The sequence below is a fragment of the Melitaea cinxia genome, chromosome 19 (assembly GCF_905220565.1).
Source record: "Melitaea cinxia chromosome 19, ilMelCinx1.1, whole genome shotgun sequence".
NCBI classification, from domain to species: domain Eukaryota; kingdom Metazoa; phylum Arthropoda; class Insecta; order Lepidoptera; family Nymphalidae; genus Melitaea; species Melitaea cinxia.
Window position 1 is genome coordinate 13,875,041 of NC_059412.1, and position 22,353 is coordinate 13,897,393.

Sequence of the window (22,353 nt, forward strand, 5' to 3'; positions counted from 1 at the left end):
TTACGTTACTTACTAAGGAACATACAAAAAAATTAACCAAATAGGTCGAGCCATTCTTGAGTTACGCGCTTAGCAAAATTCATTTTTATTTAAATATTATATACAATACACATATATGTATATCCTGAATACGATGCGTTAATAAAAATAAGTAGTAAAGGTTTTTATTGAACCTACATGTTGAAGGCTATATATTTAAACCTTTCACAAATAAAGCCTAAGGATACAATATTTATGCGCCATTTCGTTCTTTGTTTAATGACTTTTAGTGTTACTGTAATAATAAATAAACATGTACGAACAAGTTTAGATGTTTATTAAAAAATACTCTAAAAATAATTATAATATCCTTCAGCTTTGTCTTCTATGCATTATATTTTTTGTTGATATAATTATGCTATTTAAAAGTTTAAAAGGAGTTATATTTTTTTTTCTTCATAATTGTAAATAATTCGAAAATGAAAGCATCAAAGGTGTTATCTTGAAAATGCTAAAAATTATTTTAAAACTTGCACTAAAAACTCATTACATGAAATCAAACACCATATCTAACAGCTTTATAATATTACTAGCTGATCTGTCTGTTATCATTCAAGGTTCTCCGCTGAGGTCAATAATTCTATGTCATATATGATAATTTCTAGTCAGTCCCTTTAAGTATACACAAAAAAAAAGTATACACTCTCTATGTTCAATTGTATTTATCTTTTAGTCTTTATCTATAAAGAGATTTTCTACGACAAAAATAATTTAAATAATTCGACCTATAGTAGACACTATGATCTCTACTATGATTCTACCTGATAAGTCCCTGAAACCAAACCTATAACGGATTGATGAGCCCTCAGCGGAAATTTTCGACGGGCTGACAATAAAAATCTATTTTATAGTCATGTTAATTATGACGTATTTTCCTTTAGAAAATGTTCCTGTTCTTCATCGTAGCCACGCTGCAAGTGCAGCTGATGAGCAGCAGTATCTTATCTGGACCTGCTGCTGACAAAGAATTGATGATGACCTTTGTGGTAAGTTAATTATAAATATTATAAATAATTCGATAGTTCTTAATCTAAAGCATAGCCGTAATGTTTTCCAATTTGTTTCTAATTTGCTGCAAAGTTTTCTTATTTTCCACAAGAACCAACAATAAATTAGAATACCAAAAACATCAGCTTAAGTTCTTTTTTTATGTTGACAGTCAAGTATTTTAATTAGCTATTTCCGTCGTCTTTTATCTAAAACAATCATCATATACACGCCAATGTTGTCTACTTCCCTTTTAAGAAAAAACCTCACAATTACTCCACATAAATTATATATCATTTTATAGATAATTGCTTGCTCTACCGGCATATACAACTAAAAAATTTATTATTGCTTATGTTTTTGTAAATTAATTAATTATTAAAATTATGTATATGACGGCTTTAAGTTTGAAACAACGTCGACATGATTGACGGTTGGTAAATGTTTTGTTCAATTTCAGGCTATTTTTTCCTCAAATCAACGCGGGTGATACCGTCGGGCCCAACTAGTTAAGAGTTAATAAGATAAGATAATGAACAGATAGCAGTGTAAACGGCAAAGCGAAAAATGGCATATTGTTTTGTTTGTAGGTTAACCGCCATGGAGAAAGAACTCCAGACGCTGATGAGCTGTCCTTGTCAGATCAGAAGGAGAGGCTGTTGAATTTAACTCGGATTGAAGGTCTGGAGGGACTGACAAATGTAAGTAACCATTAAATTATTATGATTTCTTTAAAGAGATAACTTTTCGCCTTATTGCCTCCACTGGTGACAAGAGGGCTGGTGCATTTTTTGCCCAGAGAATAGCGATTCAACGGGGAAATGTTTCCAGCATTCTTAGCACCATTTCACGCGGACATGATTTCACATGATAACTATCTGTAAAATTTAGTTATTAAGTTGTGAATCGTAAATATGTTTATATAATACAGTTATTTTAATCATTATCATAAACAAACACAGTTAATATTTAATAAACGTGAATATTATATATGAATACTTTTTGAAGAAACTTGACGAGTTCCTTTTTTGTTGCTCTTTATTCGACTATACTATATAATCGACTATACAAAATAACTGTACATACATTTATTCATACATCATAAAAATAAATATATATATATATATATAAAATGGCTGAATAAAAGAATATTAAACTCGTCACATTACTGGCCGACTTTATACAAGTTTCAGCGCACAGGACACATTAAAACTTTCAGAACATTTTGTTTTTGGTAATTTTAAACAAATAACGACTTATTCGTGTACCTAAAATACTTTTTTTTTTTCATCTTTTGCTTGTCATGTTTTTTTTTGTCATTTTTTCAACAATTGAAACAGAGGTTTAAAATAAAACTTTGGTTCGAATTCAAAGAAATGTGAAATGGCAAGAGACCTGATGGATTGACGTTGGTTCCCTGGGAAAGGGGACGGGCGCTTTTGTGGGACGCAACCTGCGACACACTTGCTCCGTCTCATGTCAGGGAAACAGCCTTAAAGGCGGGAGCCGCATCGGAAAAAGCTGAAACGACTAAACGGCACAAATATTCGTCACTAATTCCAAATTACATCTTTGTGCCGTTTGCAGTCGAAACACTTGGACCTTGGAGTAGCACTGCTAAAAATTTTTTAAATGAGATAATTCCTCGCCTTATTGCCTCTGAAAAAGTTGAACTGAATCTTAACAACTACAGATAACAATGGAAAAAATGGCATTGATATCCGCTGATTTGCAATTTTGTGGAAACTCTATAAAGACTTTCAGAGATTCCCAAAGAGACGCACAAACATCATGGAAGGACTCATTCAGCTCAATTTCTCAACACATGAAAAAATTAGAAAGTTTAGTCAAAACATTGTCTACCTCCTTAAACACACCTTCCAGCAATAACTCTGCTGTATGGCGCAATAAGCCAAATAAAAACCTTATGAATAAAATCCGTGATGGGTAAATCTTATACTATTAAACGAGCAATTCTTGTATATATATATATATATATATAGAATCTGAATCTCGGAAACGGCTCCAACGATTTTCATAAAATTTAGTATTTAGGGGGTTTCGGGGGAGATAAATCTATCTAGCTAGGATTCATTTTCAGGAAATGTCGTTTTATCCCTGTTTTTAGGAATTGAAAAAAATATCGTTAGAATACGAAGGTAAATTTCGCATAAGTCAATGTAGTTGAAATAGCTCGGTGGGAAATCGGCCGCTCGGGATCAACCGAGAAGATCATGGTTCAAATCCACATGTCCGTGATCAATTATTTTTTCTTTTTCTTTTTCTAATTGCACTCGTTATTTTTTATTTAAATAGACTGTTCTTATTTTTTATTATTATGTCGGTAAAATCGAAAAATATTATTCATATTTTATCAATATGTAATTCGTATTTATACTTTATGATTTCCAAAAAACACGATTTACTAAAAATACCGAGCTTAGCTCGGTCAACCGGGTACTTTACTTATAAAACGTGGATACGGAACCCCTATACATATTTGACTAGCCCGTTGGCGCAGTTTGTAGTGACCCTGCTTTCTGCTCCGAGGGTTGTGGGTTCGATTCCCACCCCGAGTGTGGGTGTAATATAAATATTTATTTATATATGTATTATTTATAAGTATGTTTATCGAAAAAAAAAATGTAGCTATATACCAGTCGGCTGTAACCTATAACACAAGCATTAAGTTGCTTACTTTAGGAACAGACGACCGTGTGTGTATTGTGTAAATATTTATTTATTTATTTATTTATACATCTAGTTATTGAAATCAAGCATTATAAATTATATCAAAGCTAAAACGCATTGTGATTTATAAAAGTAAAAAGAATAAATTAAGTTAAAATAATATTTATTGAAATATAAAATTTACAATTCTTTCACAGCTTTATGAATAATTCAAACAAATTCATTCTCGAAAATAACTTTTAGAGAATCACATCAGCAGTAGAGGTTGTTGCCCTTTGTACAAAGTTTCGCTTCTCGTGATGAAATAAAACTTTTGCATTCAAAGGTTAGGAATAGAGATATCTGACAGATAAAGTTTTATTTGATGGTAAACGAAAAATATATTAAAACTATTATTTTATGTATTTGACTTAGAACAACTACACTAAATACGCTGTTTAAAAGACGGATTTAAAACCATACTTACATCACAGACAAACGAATATTGAAATAGTGTTGAGGTAGATGTATAAAAAAACATAATATTAATCAATTAAAACAAAACAATAAAAAAATAGTAAGTCGTGGCATTGGATATTATATCTAAGACGATGCAACATTTAATGTATAACAACAAACTATACCGAATCTACATATTAATAGGTGAAGCAAAAACTTTGTACCGCTTTTTACAAAAATTGCGCGGACGGAGGAGTGTGATATTTCGTACACTTACAGTTTATATAGAGAAGGAGTGCAGAATGCTAATATATTTTTTAAAATTATCCATAAAATTATATTAAATCGATAAAAAAAAAAAACATTACACACACTACCGTACGTACTACTACTTATTTGATGTGTCAACGCACACGCATATTATACTCTTTTGTTGACTGTCAGTCTGTAGTCAAATTGTTTTTTTTTTTTGTTAAGTTCTTTATTTTCATAATTTTTTTGTTTTCTTTAATTAAAATTTTTAATTATGTTCATTTTTCGACTTCTGGGCGACCACTAGTACATATAAATTATGTTTAGCTCTTTACATTTTGTCACATATTGATTTTATTAATTTAAATTTAATACGTCCATCTTTATAAATGTAGTGTTGATTGTAATAATAATTAGAGCAGGAATTAGTCATGATCATGAAACAATCAAGATATATATATAAATATATTTTTATATAAATAGGTCGGCAAACAAGCATACAGTTCACCTGGTGGTAAGCGTTATACCGAAGCTTATAGACGACTGCAACACAAGAAGCATCGCGACCCTATTCCAAATTTCCCCCAGGAGCTCTGATCACCTCACTCACCAACAGAAACACAACACTGCTTGAAAGCAGTATTATTTAGCTCTGATGTTCTGTAAGGTCGACTACCCCAGTCGGGCTGATCCATATTTTGAGCAGGAAATTTCCTGCTGTACCTTACCTCAGTTCAATATAAGACAGATGTCTATCTTGTATGCTCTTTAATAACACTAATAACAATAAAATCTTCCTTTGTAGTTTAATTTGCGTTAAATAACAATATCACGTTAGAGATAGATCTATAGAATGTTAGTTGACCTTGATCTTGACTACTTCGTATCTGTGAGTCATATTCAAATATAAATAATACATACTTCAACGAGGAAGAAACTATGAAGAAACCGATATTATTGATTTCTTTATTAAAAAAACATATTAATTAACTTATTACCTCTATTTATTTAGGTATGCTTCATTTTCAAAAATTTATAACTATTAATTAATAATAATTCAATTATAATTAAATATTTAAATATCGTTAAAAATAAATTTTAACTATTAATTTAAAATATATAGGTATATATAATTATATAGGTACTGATTTGAGTTTTCAAGATAGCGGGATTAAAGCTAAGATTTGCGTGCTCGAGGCCTAGAGGCCTATATGACTTAAACCTATTATACGAGTACATTCATCATTCATTCCATGTATCTTGCTATCTTTGTTAAAATGTGTCTATTTATACAAGGACATTTGGTGACTTGTTGGCAAAGTGGTTACAGCAAAATACTCTCTTGTTTTCAACGCATATGCAAATTGTTCTATTTCATATGTTTCATTGTTTGTCATTCAACTGTTTGCCGTAGTCTGGACATTTGTGATGAGTGTTTTCAGAACCCCAATATTTTTCACCAAACTAGGGGACGATTGTGAGGCGTTAATAATTTTTTTGGTCTTTGTTGAATCGATTTTCAGGCTCCCGGTATGTAAAACAATATTAGAAGTAAAATCTACTAAACGGATGACCTAATTACGTTGCTTGTAGCGCCATCTATCGGAACCAATATAATTCCAATTAATGGCATAACGACGTTTTCTACGACATCTTAGATAGACAGATGGCGTTATTTGATTCGTTTATTTACCATTTGATATGGTATTAATCTTTTTCTTAGACTAATAAGCCTTTTTGTGCCTATTTAGACAGTCGATCTCAAGGAGAAAGCTCCAGTGCTTCGGAGCTGACACACACACTTTTTTGTAACTCTAAAGTGGTAAACAGCGGTTACTCTAGCTTATGGACAGCTGTAAATCAGCTTCCTAATCTACCTCGAATTCTTCCAAAAATCGCCATTCGATTGAAGTGTGAATCACTTATTATTTATTATTAATATTATTTGCCTTATTCACCACAAAAACACAATACCGCTTAAGAGCAGTATTTTTTGTTTGTGATTTTCTGTAAGGTTAAGGTACTTCCCCAAGAAGGCTAGTCCAGATATTGAGCACGTCATTTCCTGCTCTGTCCTAAGACAAAAAATAATATTATAATTAATTTCAGATTGGAAAAAGAAGAGCGTACCAAATCGGAAAATTCATTCGACAGAGATATGGTTCTCAAGGTCTTGGGTTACTATCAGATCTGTATCTTCAGGATGAGATAGCTTTGAGGAGCACGGATAAGGAAAGGACGAAGATGACTGCCCAGGTTGCGATGTCTGCGTTGTACCCGCCTGTGGCTGAACAGCAGTGGGATGAGGGCCTGGGCAAAATATGGCAACCGGTCCCTTACACTACAGTGCCGTTGTCTGAAGACTATGTAAGTTTGAATCTATTTCAACCTAGACTAAAATGTCTATTTCTTTCAATTAAATATATTCTAAGCGTTATGTATTGCGATTTGATATTATTGTACGATATATATTATGATTTACAAAATTTGTATTTCTTTTCTTAATTTAGGTCTGAATCATAGCTTTAGAAAGCTTGTGTGTATGGAATTAACCAATCCACTTCAGCCTAATACAATCCAGTGCTGGACATAGATCTCCGCGAATTCGCGCCAATAATTTCGTGAACTCATGTGTGTTGCTCATAGTCACCACGCTGGGCAGACGGGTTGGTGACCGCAGGGCTGGCTTTGTCGCAACGAAGACGCTGCTGCCCGTCTTCGGCCTTAGTATTTCAAAACCAGCAAATGGATGGTTATCCCGCCATCGGTCAGCTTTTTAAATTCCAAGGTGGTAGTGGAACTGTGTTATCCCTTAGTCGCCTCTTACGACACCCACGGGAAGAGAGGGGGTGGCTAAATTTTTTAGTGCCGTAGCCACACATTGACCAATAAATTAAGTAAATTATAAAGCCACGTGCAAAAAAGATACATAAATGCGGAAAAAAACAGAATGGAAAATATATTTTTAAAACTGTTTGTTTCAAAGATATATTATGTATAGATATATCAAAGGCCCTAATAATATAATTTACTTAGCAACATACGTTTTGATAGACTTTGTTTATATACTTAATATATAATGTTTTTGTATTTGATAAAATGAAATAATCCATATTAATTTTTATAATTACTTGTTTTAAACTTTAATTGAAGTAAACATTGATTTTAGTGTAAATATTTTTGTAATAATTACTGTTGTTATCCATTTACTTATCAACAAACTAACCTATCTTCAAAATTTTTGTAAATAAGCCTATAAAAAGTTTGATATAATTATTTTGTTTGCCAAACACCAGTTACTAAGCTGGCAGGTCACCTGGTGTTTAACCTCTGACGCCATGTTACTGTTATAGTAATGTACAAGAGTCGAAATCAGTTAGGAATGGAGAATGATGCAGATGTTAGCATTAAGATCTTTTATACATAGTACGAAACCCGGCTTATATTGATGTTTTTTATGTAACTAGGTCGGCAAACAAGCGTACGGCTCAGCTGATGGTAAGCGATTACCGTAGCTTATAGACATCTGCAACACTAGAAACATTGCAAGCGCGTTGTCGACCCTATCTCCAGTTCCCCCCAGGAGATCTGGTCACCTTAATCACTAACTAGGGCTGCGGTACTATCCAAGTCGGGCTGCTCCATATTTTGAGCAGGAAATTTCCTCATGTGCCTGACCTCAGTTAAAATGTACCTAATACATTTGATTAATATAATTAGAGACCGTGGTCAAGTCCATAGTTGACTACAACAAGGAAAAATTATACTAATATTGACTATCAAAAAATATTTCCTTTTGCTTTTTGATATTATTGTAAGTAGGTAGGATTGACTCGTGACGTTGGATGAAAGACTAAAAAATCCTTTCTTTTTAAAAAAAACATAATAAAGTCAATAGGGTTTAACTCATTTTTATTTTTATTTTTATATAATCAACTATACTCCATAAAAATAATACAAATATTATTATAATAACTAATTTTAAAAGTTATCCTCCATATTACGAATAAAGGTACATAGGTACCTATATATCCGGTATGGGTAAAAGAATTTAGCCCAGTTATAGGAGTTATATTAATTAAACCAATAAAAAATTCCCTAAAAGCCACGTCTATAGGTTTACATAATAGCATTTTTTCAGCTACGCTATTACTCCAACTGCGAGCGATTCAAAGATCTCATGAAGCAAGCGAAGGCAGAAGCTGTCCAGCAGGAATTCCAGCAGTTCAATGACCTAGCTATACTGTTGAAGGCACGAACTGGAGTGGACTTTACTGAAAATCCAGTTATGTATGAAACTCTCTTCGACTTGTTCAAAAGTCAGGTAAGATAATTATGTGATAGTAATAATTAATTTCACACTTATCGCTTCTGCTTCTTTTCTGTCTTACCTATCTGTAGCCTAAAATCTAACTGACGCTAAAATAATTTTCAACGTTGGCCATAGTAACCAGTAATATATTCTTTATTGGTGTGAGGTTGATTATCAAATAAATTAGGCAGAAATTGATAATATTTCACTACATTGATTGAACTATAAGTGATTTAAAAATAAACTAATTTTATTAAATATTTGAGTTATTGGATTATAAGTCATAGGTTTTACTCGAAATGACATCTAAGATTTAATTCGTATTCTTAAAAACAAACGAAATGAAATTTATGATATATTTAAAATATATTTTTTCCACTCCTTGAGACTTTGAAATTAGAAAAAAAACAAATTTAATAACAATTTCGCATAAATTATCAGAACAACACCTGTATACTTAACAATATAAACACAAAATATAATTAAATCGTCTGTTCTAAAGACATTCAATTTATGGGTGTAATTTATGGAGCGTAGAAGAAAGGAGCGCCTCTCATAAGAGAATACAGCTGAAGAAGTGTTCGCTAAACGACAAATTATAGTTCAAAATTCGACCGAAATGGCGCTAACATCACCAAAAGTATGACATGAAGTGAGCAATTACATAGAACGTGAAGTATGCCGAGTTCGAAAAATATTTGATTTAGACAACCTAAATAGTTACTGTGAGATAACTTTGAAAGTCAATGTGTGATTTATAAAAAGGTTTTGGAAGTGAACATAAAGTGACGATTGTGACGCGCTGTAATAAACCGGGAGTTTTTTCCTTTTTAACGGACTTCAAAAAAAGAAGGAGGTTACTCAATTCGACCGTTTATATATATTTTATGTATGTTCGGGGATAACTCCGTCGTTTATGAACCGATTTTGACAATTCTTTTTTGTTGGAAATGAGATATCCCTAGTTTGGTACCATGATAAGGAAACTAGGATCTGATGATGGGATCCCAGAGAAATCGAGGGAAACTCTCGAAAATCCGCATAACTTTTTATATGGTGTACCGATTTTGATGATTTTTAATTTAATTGAAAGCCGATGTTTATCATGTGGTCACGTTTAAATTTCATCGAGGTTTGATGACAACTTTTGGAGTAATCTTTGATAATGCGTATTTACTCGACATTTTTTTTTGTCTACCTACGTTGTATTACTTGTCGATATAATTAAAGGCGGTTTTTCTTCGTTTGCCTGCAAACCCAATTATTTAATTAAGTATCTTACTATAATAATTCATGGCGCTATTTTTAAAATCTTTCCACTGGCTACCATAGCGCCACCTTAATTTGCTCCCTTTCGAGGGACACTCGTACACATCACACACATCACATGGTTCCCCTTCGTTCCATCCTCCATAGTGTAATTATATAGGCACGTCTTTATACGGTTTTCATAAAAAATGTGTACAAAATAATCATATTGAAGACGCGTTAGCGCAACTGTCACGTCACAGTCTTGAGACTGTAGCGCTAGCGGTCGCGGGTTCGAACCCCGCACATTGCAAAAATTTGTTTTAGCCATATAAACGTTTGCTGTGGTCTGAATGTGCTTATGCATTGTGAATGTTTCCGGACCCCCGACATAGGAGTAAATCAATAGAGACCGTTGAGTGTTCGCCGTTTATTTATCATAATATAACAATACACTTATTGTACACCAAAACAGAAATAATACATACCAGATTGATTTTAACAAACTATCATAAGGCACAAAGGGCGGCCTTATCTCTGAAAAGCGATCTCTTCCAGGCAACCTAGGGGCAGAGGAGATAGATGGTATTGTGTCAGTGTAGGTGTACAAATTATGACATAAACGTGTATGAATATATCTACTCAAGCACATAAACATTTTTTTACATGCACAGTAAAGAAAGTTGTAAAAGTAAAGCTACCACCGATTCGGAATATAGATTCCGCAGAGAAAAATCGCCAAGAAACTATAAATACACCGTTTTATGTTTCATCCAAACTCGGGGTAAAAATTGGAGAATAGAAAACAGGGTCACTGCAGACCGTTATATACAATATAACGAATAAATTAAGGATATTTCAAATGAAAGCTGCTGCAATAAAAACCTAACAGTCGGTAATTAAAATAAAGACGGTCGATAAAATTTTCAATTAACATAAATTAACCCTTCAAAGTCGATAGATCTTTTTATAGGAATTACTTTTAGATCCCACATTGTTACTCTTTGATATTTTTATTCAAATCGTGTGGATTTTTCATTAACAGTGTTTCAGAATGAAAAGTTTTTTTTTTTTTATACAATAAAAACTCAGCTGCCTGCGGTCACCAACCCGCCTGCCCAGCGTGGTGACTATGGGAAAACCACATGAGTTCACGTTATTTTTGGCGTCAACTTATGGAGGGTTTAGCCGACTTAGCCTTTAAGGCTGTATGGCTATAATAAAGAATAAAAAAAAACTTATGAAGGCCTATGTCCAGCAGTGGACTATATAAGCTGTAATGATGATGATGTAATGATATACAATAAGGTAGGCATTATTGTTTATAAAATTAAACTGTACACCTACACCGTCAATATATCATCTCCTTTGCCCTAAGGTTGCCTGGAAGAGATTGCTTTAAGCAATAAGGCCGCCTTTTGTACATTTTTTTTTTACAAATTATTTTTAATGTTGCTTGTTTATTTTATTTGTTTGGTGCACAATAAAGTGTAAAATAAATAATAAAATAAATAAATAGGCAAACGAACGTTCGGCTCACCTGATGGTAAGCGATCACCATAGCTTATAGACGTCTGTAGCAACAGAAGCTAAGCTACACCCATTTCCTCCCAGGAGCTCTGGTCACCTTACTCACCAACAGGAACACAATATTGCTTGAAAGCAGTATTATTTTGCTGTGATCTTATGTAAGCTATGAACGAAAGAGAGAACGAAAATCTATGCCCACACTCTCTCTCTCTTGCTCCGTTCGCCTATCCTGATCACACTTTTCGTAACGCTCTCGTCTCGCATTTACTAACTTACTCCCCGAGTCAAGCGTGTGTATAGAAGTTTTACTTCAAAAATCTTATCAAACTACAATGTGATATATCTAACACACTTCAGCCTATACAGTCCACTGCTGGACATAGGCCTCCACAAGTTTGCGCCAAAAATGGCGTGTACTCATGTGTTTTGCCCATAGTCACCACGCTGGGCAGGCGGGTTGGTGACCGCAGGTCTGGCTTTGTCGCACCGAAGACGCTGCTGCCCGTCTTTGACCTGTGTATTTCAAAGCCGGCAGTTGGATGGTTATCCCGCCATCGGTCGACTTTTTAAGTTCATAGGTGGTAGTGGAACTGTATGATCCCTTGGTCGCCTCTTACGACTCCCACGGGGAGAGAGGGGGTGGCTATATTCTTTACTGCCATAGCCACACAGCTTACTACTACGCAGACATGCTAGTACGCAGTAGAAAGTGTAATTATTTAAAATAACCTTCTGCTACTAAAAAAAGGGTTTAAATATTGAGATATAATTTTTAATTTTACAAGCGCTGGTGAAGTTTACATTGACCCTTCTTTCTGCTCTAGCGGTTCTGGGTTCGATTTCAGCCGTATTCATTTAAATATGTATAATTTATATGTGTATATTTAGCAAAATTAAATAGCTAGTATATAAGTTAACTGTTACCTAAAACACAGACATTAAATAATTTGGAACAGAGGACCGAGTATGTCCGTGTGTATATAAAAAAAAACTACCGGTATAAGCTGACCTATTATTAAAACAAATAAATTCCGTTGTATTAAAAATATCGACATTTGTTCTGGACATCCCTTAATGGAAATACAGTATGTGATAGCAATGTATTCATTCTATTTCAATTACATCGAAATAGCTTTCCATACGATTCTAAATTAATTTACCACACAAATATTTGTGTCGACTTCAAGTATTTTAATTAAATGTGTGGTTAATTTGATTTGTTAGTGCGTTCTGATATAAATTAATTTTAAAAAGTGATCATCGCAAAAATTTTATTTTTAGAACACAATATAAAGCTTGATTTTTTTCACATCTCCAAGGAACAGTAGACTTGAGTATTGGATATGAATTTCAGCTTGATACTTCTACGCATTCCTGAGAAAGAAAAGGGGGGGTGACTTGACAGACAGATGGGCAACAGAATGATCCTATAAGGGTTCTGTTTTTCCTTTTGAGGTACGAAACCATAAGTAACCGACTTCAATTACGAGGACCAGTAATGTAGGTAGACGAAAAAATCGTCAAACAAATACGCATTATTAGAAATAACTCAAAAAAATCTTGTCAGATCTCGATCAAATTTAAATAAGCACCTTTCGATTAAAATAAAAATTATCGAAATCGGTCCACCCTGTAAAAAAATCTGAGGCTACACACATAAAAAAAATACAGTTGAATTGATAAGTTCCTCCTTTTTGGTAGTCGATTGAAAAATCACTCTTATTTTTAAGTTATAATTTTCTTATCTTCATTTTTTTGTGTTGCTAAGAAACATATGTTTTTATCGCTACTGCTTATTTTATCTGGTTAATACGTCATTTATTGCTACTATCAACCATATGCATATAGGAATATCAACTAATACAATAATAACCTTACTAAACAACTCATATTAATTTCACTAGACTTTAGCAAGGCATTTATCAATGTTGATTTTTATCATATGCTTGTATGGTTATTTTATTGTAACAAAACCTTCCGTAAATATTTGATTCGACAATGACCTGTATAGACGTGGATACCTTATTAGCGCTGAAGATTTTTTCTTACTCTCATGCAAAGTTTATGCAGGGATACCAAAGGGACGCGTGTTGTCACCATTACTCTTTTTTGTTTTCATTTATTCAATAACATTTCTTTGCTCAATGATATTTTGATATTATATTTCATTATATGCTTATAAGTACAAGTTCAGTACGCTCTCGAGAATCTGCTTGTTGCAATTATTAGTATTAAGAAGAAAGTCCTAATAATTATGTAATGTAGCACTTTGTGCGTAATGGAAAATAACTCAAATATGTATTTATAAAAAAAAATCTGGTGTTGTGCTTGTTCTACGTACCGCACTACAGGATCACGTAAAGTTGTTGGTCCCAACAGTAACTATGTATAAATTATAATTATGATAACGATTGTTACTCTTGTTAAGGATATTATCTGCTAACCCGCAGTGTGACAGAGTGGCGTATATGCTTCAACACTTCCCCAATATTGAGAAAAAGCTTGTGTTGTTTTTAATATCTTCTTTATACTGTACACTTTAAAAATCGTAGTGTACATTTGGATGAATATTTATAAAGATGACTAAAGTAATGAGTAAAAAAAATGTTTACAATCGTATCTAATTCTGTAACCATAATAATTGTGTTCTTCCTTCTTCTATAACTATCAAAATAATACGTGCACTATTTTCTACTTCCTTCTATTCTTGATTACACTTAAGCAAGCCATTTTAACTTATCTAATGACCTATTAATTCTTCCATACATACATATTAATCTAAAAGAAACTAAATTAGCCTTTTAGGCATATCTGAACAAATCTTAATCAACTATTCCATGTCCTAAAGTTAATATTTTGTTTTAATTTTTTTAAAAATCCCTTATCTCTCAGCGTTTGTTACTTTTTTATGATACACATCCAGAATAACAGTCATTCATTCAGAGTTCTCTTCAGCTTGATACTGTTAAGTGAAAGCAAGTGTCTACAAATTTTTAAACTTATTTTTGTCTTTCATTGACTTCATTAACAGACTTCAATGGTCCAGCTAGACAGAGACCCCTTCTCATGTGAAGTAGAAGGATTAAAACTTAATCCGCCACGCTGCTCCGCTGCAAGTTGGCAGACAATTTTATCTGTCAAGAGTAACGATCGTTGTCAGGTAAAAGATCTTCAAAGATCGGTGGAAATATTTCCAGAAAATTCATCTTTGACGCAATAAAAACTTGACATACATGTAAATATTTTTGAGTTCTCTTATATCAAGATAAATCCATACAAAAAAATCGATACAAAAAAAAACGGCTATATCGTCTGTAATAATGGATGCTCCTCAGTTCTTACACTAAAACTGCTGAACCATTTTATATATATCTTACTCGGACAGACTAACTGTACTGAATCAGCCCATAAACGTGCCCATGGAACAAACATCGTTGAATATTTTGCACACCAGAACGTATTAACACATAAGTAAAATTTAATGATCATAATAAGTTTAACTTAATACACACACCAATAAATTCAGTAATTATAGAATGAAACCTCTAATCTATGAAAAGAATATTAATTAGCAGAAACAATACATTTGATAAATTAACTCAAATTGGAATTCAATTTTTAATATTTGGCAAATCACAAACGCAGGATACAATAATAATTTGATAAAAGCTTTGACAAGAGAACGGATGATATTAAAGTGAACTGAAAATTCTAAATTAGTATCAGATAGGTACCTACCATCTCTATAGGAGATTCAGGAAAAGATTTGTAGCTTAATTGAAGACGCCATTCCACAGAGGGGTAGTAGATAATTGTCCTGACAAAAATAGATTTCTTCATCAGGTTTGTAATGATAATCGGGACCGAAGGCTTATAAGCTATATGACATGACAAGGAGATCCTAAAAGACAAACGCCCTGAGCAGAAGTAAATATTTGTATAACAGTTGAACTAACGATTTTACGTCTGGTGATCGTTTTACTAAAGATTATACTTTACTTAACATGCAAGTAAATATAAGTTATTCACACTTGGATAATTGTCATCGACTCCTCGTCATAATATAAAAATCAAAAATTACTGTATTCAAGTGGGGATCAAGAGAACTTTATATTTTGATTTAAGAAATTAAAATTAAATTTGTTTTTAATACTAAACTACTGGTAAAGTGATGTAATATAAAGCGGTTCTATTTTGGAATACACTAGACGTTATTTAAATCGCCATTCTTGTAATATTTAACAGGTAAGCCTCGGTCTAGACATCCCTGAATGGGCAAAACCTTTACTACCAAAGTTGGGAGAGGCAGCCAGATTGGCTTACCGGCTGTTCTTCAGGTATGAGGAAATGAAGAAAATTGGCGGTGGTAAGAGTTAATGTATATTTTTGTCTATAAATATTTTATTCGGTATTAGTCAAATGTAACTACATCAATGTTTTGTGTAGATCATTATTTCAGCGACAAGCCTGCATATTGTTTTTTTTCTGTCTGTCTTTTTTGGGTGTACATTCACATATATTAGTAGATATTGTATTTTAAACTTAATAATAATTTTGTCATCTGCACCATTGTCTTTCATTTCATTGATTAAATGCACATTCATGTTATTGTTACAAAAGAAAAAATGTTTTAACAAAAGTTTCATTTTCTCTAAAATATCTCCAATATTATCCCAAAGAAGTATTTATGAAAAATGATATAATTTTTCTACGTCATGTATCATTACTAAAACGATAATAAATAACTTAGTCTTATATCAACGACCTAGAAACTTTGACATATTTATAGCTAACATAGGATACGAGTAATTGTTAAAATTAGGTTGATTAATCATCGCTATATTTTCAGGAGTGATCCTTAATGATTTTGTACAAGCTGCGACAGATATTTCACAAGGAAAGCCAGTAAAAAAACGGTTCCGTGTGTACTCTGCTCATGACTTCAATATCGGATCTTTGATGGAAGCAACCAGGGTCATCAGACATGAACAGAGCAACCCTGAATATGGTTCTCTTTTTGGTCTTGAACTGTACCGGTCTAAGACAAGTGGAGAATTCACTGTTATGGTAAGTAGAATGCGCCAGGATACTATTATTAAGTTTGACTATCTTCGTCATCTCTAGTTTCTAAAATCGCTTATTTGCTCGCAAACAAGAGAACACACATAAAAAGTACGATCGCATTAAGAACCTACTCCTATTTTTAAGTCAATTAGAAAGAAACTTAACATAGCAGTGAAATCAATTCAGCCTGTAACATCGGTACGGTAATCGCAGTACGGCTCACTTGATGGTAACATCGGTTGAGCCGTACGCTTGTTTGCCCACCTATTAGTATAAAAAAATCTACACCAAAGCGATGTCCAGTAAAGAACACATAATACATTAGTCTTGTACTTGAACCTTACCAATACATCAGATAATGAAATTTTTACGATTTTTTTGTCAATTTCAGGCAATCTACCTACCAAGGGCTGGTGAATCAACATTACAAATGTTACACTTTACGGGCTGTGAAACCTCTAGTCACTGCGACTTAGAAAAGTTCAAAGAAATTACAAGAAACTACCTTCTCCCTGAAAAGGATTACCACAGAATTTGTAACACGATGCCGTCCTCTTTTAAAAACTGACTTGATTTTTAGTCCATCAGCTCAGTAGCTGTGATCACTGTTTAAAATGTTGTTTTATAATAAATAAAATTGGGAAAACGTATCGATGTGTTTTTATTTATTAGGAATCCGTTTCAAAGGCGTTTGTTCTGTAAATAATGAAGGTTTGTATTTCTATAATCTATAATACTAGCTGTACCCATGCGAATAATTCGAATTAAATAAGTATCACTTTAAATATTAATTATCACATTTTTTTTTTTTTTTTTTAAATAAAGTTATGTCCACAGGCTTAAAGTGCCCATGCTTTTGTTATTCCGATTTTAAGTTTTATTACTGATCGTTTACTTGTTACACTACTGCAGCTTACACTAAGAGACCTAATTATTCTATCTTAGTATCCCTAATGCAGACGTGAGTCCACCGACCAAAATTATGCTAAACTTAATTGATATCTTACATGCAAAAAGACATAGAATTATATTGCGCCTTACTTTAATTATTGTTGTCACTATTATAATAATTATTATTATCTATGTTTATATATACACTTACTTGCTATCTATAATATATGTACACTTATTGTCTAGCTAACGTATATGTACACTTATGGCCTACTTGGCCTACTTACAATATACACTTAACCTATGTTATTATTAGTAATTTTTTTTTTTTTTTTTTTTTTTTTTTTTTTTTTTCTTACTCCTAAGTTTTTTCCTTATACAATTTATTCCTACAAGTAAGGTGTGCTACAATTTTAACATTTCGAGCACACCCTCAATGACGGCGGCATCCCTGTGGTGAATCGCCATCCTGAGGCTGTGCTCGAGGATATCTTTTTCAGAAGTTTCCGCTGCCTTCGTCACAAAGCGACCAATTGCGTCGTCACGGTCGTCGGTGTAATAGACACAGGTGTTGGTATGCCTAGTCACCGCGACTACAGCGTGCGAGACGCTGTCGTGAATCTTGAGCCTCCTTGTCTTCGTCTGGAGGACAACGACGTCCTCATAGGTCTGGCCCTGCGCCTCATGGATGGTTAAGACGCGCGATCCCTCACCAGACCCGTATCCCTGGTCAGTCAGCAATCTCTTCTCCTCTTGCGTAAAGACCAGGTACAAGGTCCGGTCCCTTCCTACAGGAATGCGCGCGCCCGTGAGGCTCTCCACTCGCAAAGATCGGATCTTTGTGCTTGAGCTGTACACGGTCTTGTAAACCTCACTGATGGCAAAGGCGACGTCTTTGGGGTTACGATGCGTGCATGACAACTCACATGAGATGGTTGTTAACAGGTTTGGTCTGCGGTACCGCATTTCGAACAGGTTGTCCCTGTCGATGTACGGCAGCTGATTTATATCTCCAATGAGGACTACCTTCTCTGCTCCCGATAGTCGGGCGGCCATTACTATGGCTCCGAAATGGTTCATGAGGGCTTCGTCCACCGTTAGGCGTTTGATTTTTGAGCCCTCACGGAAACCATTTACCAGCACGGATGCCATAGTGCGCACCTTTTGCTTGGCCTTGTTGCCATAGCGGTGCGCCAGTTTTTCCTTTAGGTCTTTGGCCGCCTCGACTGTGGTCGTAATCACGACCTCCGTGTCCTCATCGAAGTCCCTGACTATGCGAGTTGTCTTACCGCATCCCGGTACACCGTTTATCCACTCCAGCGATGGTAGCCCCCAGGTCACGGACGGTAAACCGGCTTCCCGGTCGCCCGAGATGGTTTTCGCCATCCGCAGCATCCGGTCGCCCAGCATTACTTTCGTGCATCTGGCCACTACCACCACCGGGTCCCCTTCAGGTGTGTCGAAGGTTTGAGACTCCTCGTCACTCCCCTCAGACTCGACCGCGCTCACAAAACCTGCTGTGGTGTTATATGCAGCCATATACCTACCCGACATCTTGCCCTTGAGTATTTGTCGGGTTTTGCTGTTGTATATGGCTGCTTCGGCTTCCTCGAGTTCCACCTCCAGTAGCCTTTGGTGATCGTACTGGTAGGCCTGCATGATCTTTTTGCAGGTGGCCAGGCTTACCTCGCGGTTTGCCTTTATTATGGCCAGGAACTCGATTAGGGCGTTCTCTGCATGTTGAAACGGTGTGGACGCAGGTCGAAGTCTTGGTGGTTCTACTTGTCCCATATCGGCCCTAGTTCGAGCGGCGAGTGACGCCTCCGGGTGCCTCGGACTGTCGTCTTTGGTGAACCCGCTCAGCGTCCCCGATAGTCGCTCTCCCTGTCCAGCCTTTTTGGGAGAGGGGTGATGCGGGAGCTTACCTTGTTTCGGGGAGATGGTTGCCTGGATAAAGGTCGCCAATGACATCGAGCTCGGCTTAGACTCAGGTGCGGCCCTTGCTTTGCGTTGTTCAACCTTCTGGTTCTCGATCTTTTGTTGTAGGCGCTCCGAGCCACTAGGTGCGGGTTCGCTGACAGTCGGCAATGCAGGGGATGAAGGTGTTTTGGATTTCGGTCTTAAGTAACCAAGATCCTCCCCCCTGTCTTCGTAAACAATGACCTCACTGTTCTTAGAAGCCATTAGGCAACCGTACCTATCCGATACGTTGCCTCTATCATAACCGACTCTCATCGAATCGACACTGATTCTTCCGGGGATTCCCCCGGGGATCTCGCCCAAGCGCTGTAGCCACAAGCTGGACTGCGCGAAGGCGGACGTCTCTCCCCATTCGAAAAGTGCGATCTCTTTGTTTTTCAACCGCAATAAACGATAGGTCGGGTCGCCCTCCTGCTCTTGCGCTAGCGCTGTGATTTTTGTGCGCTTTATGCTTGTCTTTTGGGTGCTACCGTTTATCAGTAAGGCGAGCCCCGGCGAAATCGCCAGCTGATTGCGTTCTTCAGAGCGACAGAAGCTTATTCCCATCCTCTCCGTTTCGCTGTCCATGAATAGAGCCACGCATCTGGTCCTAATACCAACTTCTCCACTTCCGTTCACTTCACTGGGCGAGGATTGTGTCATCCTGCTCTGAGTCGGTTGCGGAGGTGCGTTTTGGTTGGCTCTATTCCTGAACAGGTTCTGCAGTGAGGAAGACATGGTCCTAGTTATTTGGCCCAGAAGGGTGCGGCCAGGAGACATCCGCGGAGCCGTGATGTTGTCCTGCTGAGTTACTTGTTGGACACGGTTTTGTTCTATTTGTGTTTGTGTGTTGTGTGTCTGAGTGTGTGTTGTAATTATCACATTACAAAATTAAAAAAAAAGTATTTATATGTGGTTGATTTGAAATTGAACAAAAAATTCTTCTTCTTCTTCTTCTCCTTCAGGTTAAAATGGCTTTCAATAGTGCCAAATGAGCACAGATGATTTCGCCATTGTCGCGTAGAAGAACAAAAAATTTACCGACGTTCAATCGTGTTGAAGTTGCTTCAAAATTAAAGCCGTCATATACATATACATAATTGTATAATTAATTAATTTGCAGAAAAAAAACAATTATCTATAAAATGATGTACGATTTATGTGGCATAATGTGTGGCTTTTTCTAAAAAGGGAGGCAAACATTTTAAACCTTAGCGTATTAATACACAAATATGATATAAACATGAAAAATTGTAATTGATTTTGATAAAAATTGGTTTTGAATCTATTTCTCTTTCCTTGTGTCATTAATGTCACGACGCGTTGACGTAGCGGTCAAAGCAATGGCTGTAGCGCTGGCGGTCGCGGCATATATTGGCCATAGATGCTGTCGTGGTCTGGGCGTTTGTGTGTTTCCAGACCCCCGACACAGGAGTAAATTTTACTGGAGGCCGTTGAGTGGAAAGTGTTTATTTACTACGAGTATAAGTTTAGTTCAATCAGTACAAATAGGATTTCGAATAATATAATTAGGTTGTTTTTAAATCGATTAAAGAATCATCGTTAAATTAATTGCCGAAATGTATCCCTCGGAATCCTTTTGGATACTGATTTTGATGAGGGTACACTCATTGCGATGTCAAATGCTGAGGTGTCCCTTGTCAAGTTGAGCGGGAATTGTTAATCCTGCGAACAATTTGTTTGTGTAATAATGTCGCTTAGACTTAAAATTACAAATTACTGTAAATGTTAACATCGTCAGGCTATTAGTTTGTATGTAACGTCACACCATACTGTCTAGCCGAACCTTATGACGCCACGCCATAGTCAAGCGAAGCTAAGCCAAAGCCAAAAGCCATACTTCTGGTTGTGAGTGACGTTACGTCCAACCGTCAAATAAAGAGGATATAAATGCCCCGATTGTTGATTTATGTGATTATTCTTCATTCTTGTATTAGCATTGAAATAAGTGGAAACACTGCCATTTTGTATAGTGTTTATTAATAAAATAATAGTTGCATAAAGTGCGTACGTGTTTGTTTTACCTCTGCCGTTTTATGTAGTAATAATTAAATAAATAAAAACAGTTGATTACAGATTAAACACCCATAGAGTACTAGTGTAGTAGATTCCAGCTTGAGTTTGGATGTTATATTTGTATTTATATATTTATACTAGCGGGCCCGGCTGACGTTGGCCTGCCGAGAATACAGCTACCAAATTTGATTGCTGACATACCGATACCAGCGACACCTACCGGGTCCAATTGTATTTTCAAACCATCCATGAACCCATAGAAATATACGTACAAAATTTTACCCAAATCGGTTCAGCGTCTTAGGAGGATTTCAGTGACAAAACATATGCACAGAAGAAATATATATATATATATATATATATATGTATATATATGTGGGATTGAGGATGCCAGATTACCAGCAATGAAACGAAATATCACCTTAACACGTTTATTTTAATAAAATTATACCTAATTGACCGTGCACCCGCTCGCTCGTTAACCGTCTCTCTCATTCAAATCTATCATGGCCGAACACACTATATCCCTTTCACTCATTCTTCCTTTCATTCACACTTCACAGATTAACTATTTATTTGTATAAATCATTCAGATTCAATAATCATTCCACATTCGGCCCTTCCTGACAACATGGCTGTCCTCAGTCATCCAATGTAATAAAAAAAATCTTAAGGTTCAAATAAACAATAATAAAAAAAATATTACAGACACTCTTGAGATACATCTTTAAACATTATATACTAAACATTTTAAACATTATATACTAAACCTTTTAAACATTATATACTAAACTTTTTTAAACAATAAATAAAAGGAATACAGAACTACAACTTGCAAGAAAAACTTAATCAATACTTTATTACCTGACAACTTATATAGCATCTTATATTGAGAAAAACAAAAA

The 22,353-nt window shown here is 35.1% G+C and overlaps 1 protein-coding gene across 1 annotated transcript; it reads left to right on the plus strand.

The window, feature by feature from the left end:
• Nucleotides 1–920: 920 nt before the first annotated feature.
• LOC123662590 (venom acid phosphatase Acph-1-like) lies at nucleotides 921–17,211 on the plus strand. Its single transcript, XM_045597411.1, has 7 exons — nucleotides 921–1,025; nucleotides 1,617–1,727; nucleotides 6,517–6,774; nucleotides 8,549–8,731; nucleotides 15,743–15,863; nucleotides 16,347–16,564; nucleotides 16,953–17,211. The coding sequence occupies exons 1-7, from the start codon at nucleotides 924–926 to the stop codon at nucleotides 17,127–17,129; spliced, it is 1,170 nt and encodes a 389-aa protein (XP_045453367.1). The 5' UTR covers nucleotides 921–923; the 3' UTR covers nucleotides 17,130–17,211.
• The last annotated feature ends 5,142 nt before the right edge of the window (nucleotides 17,212–22,353 follow it).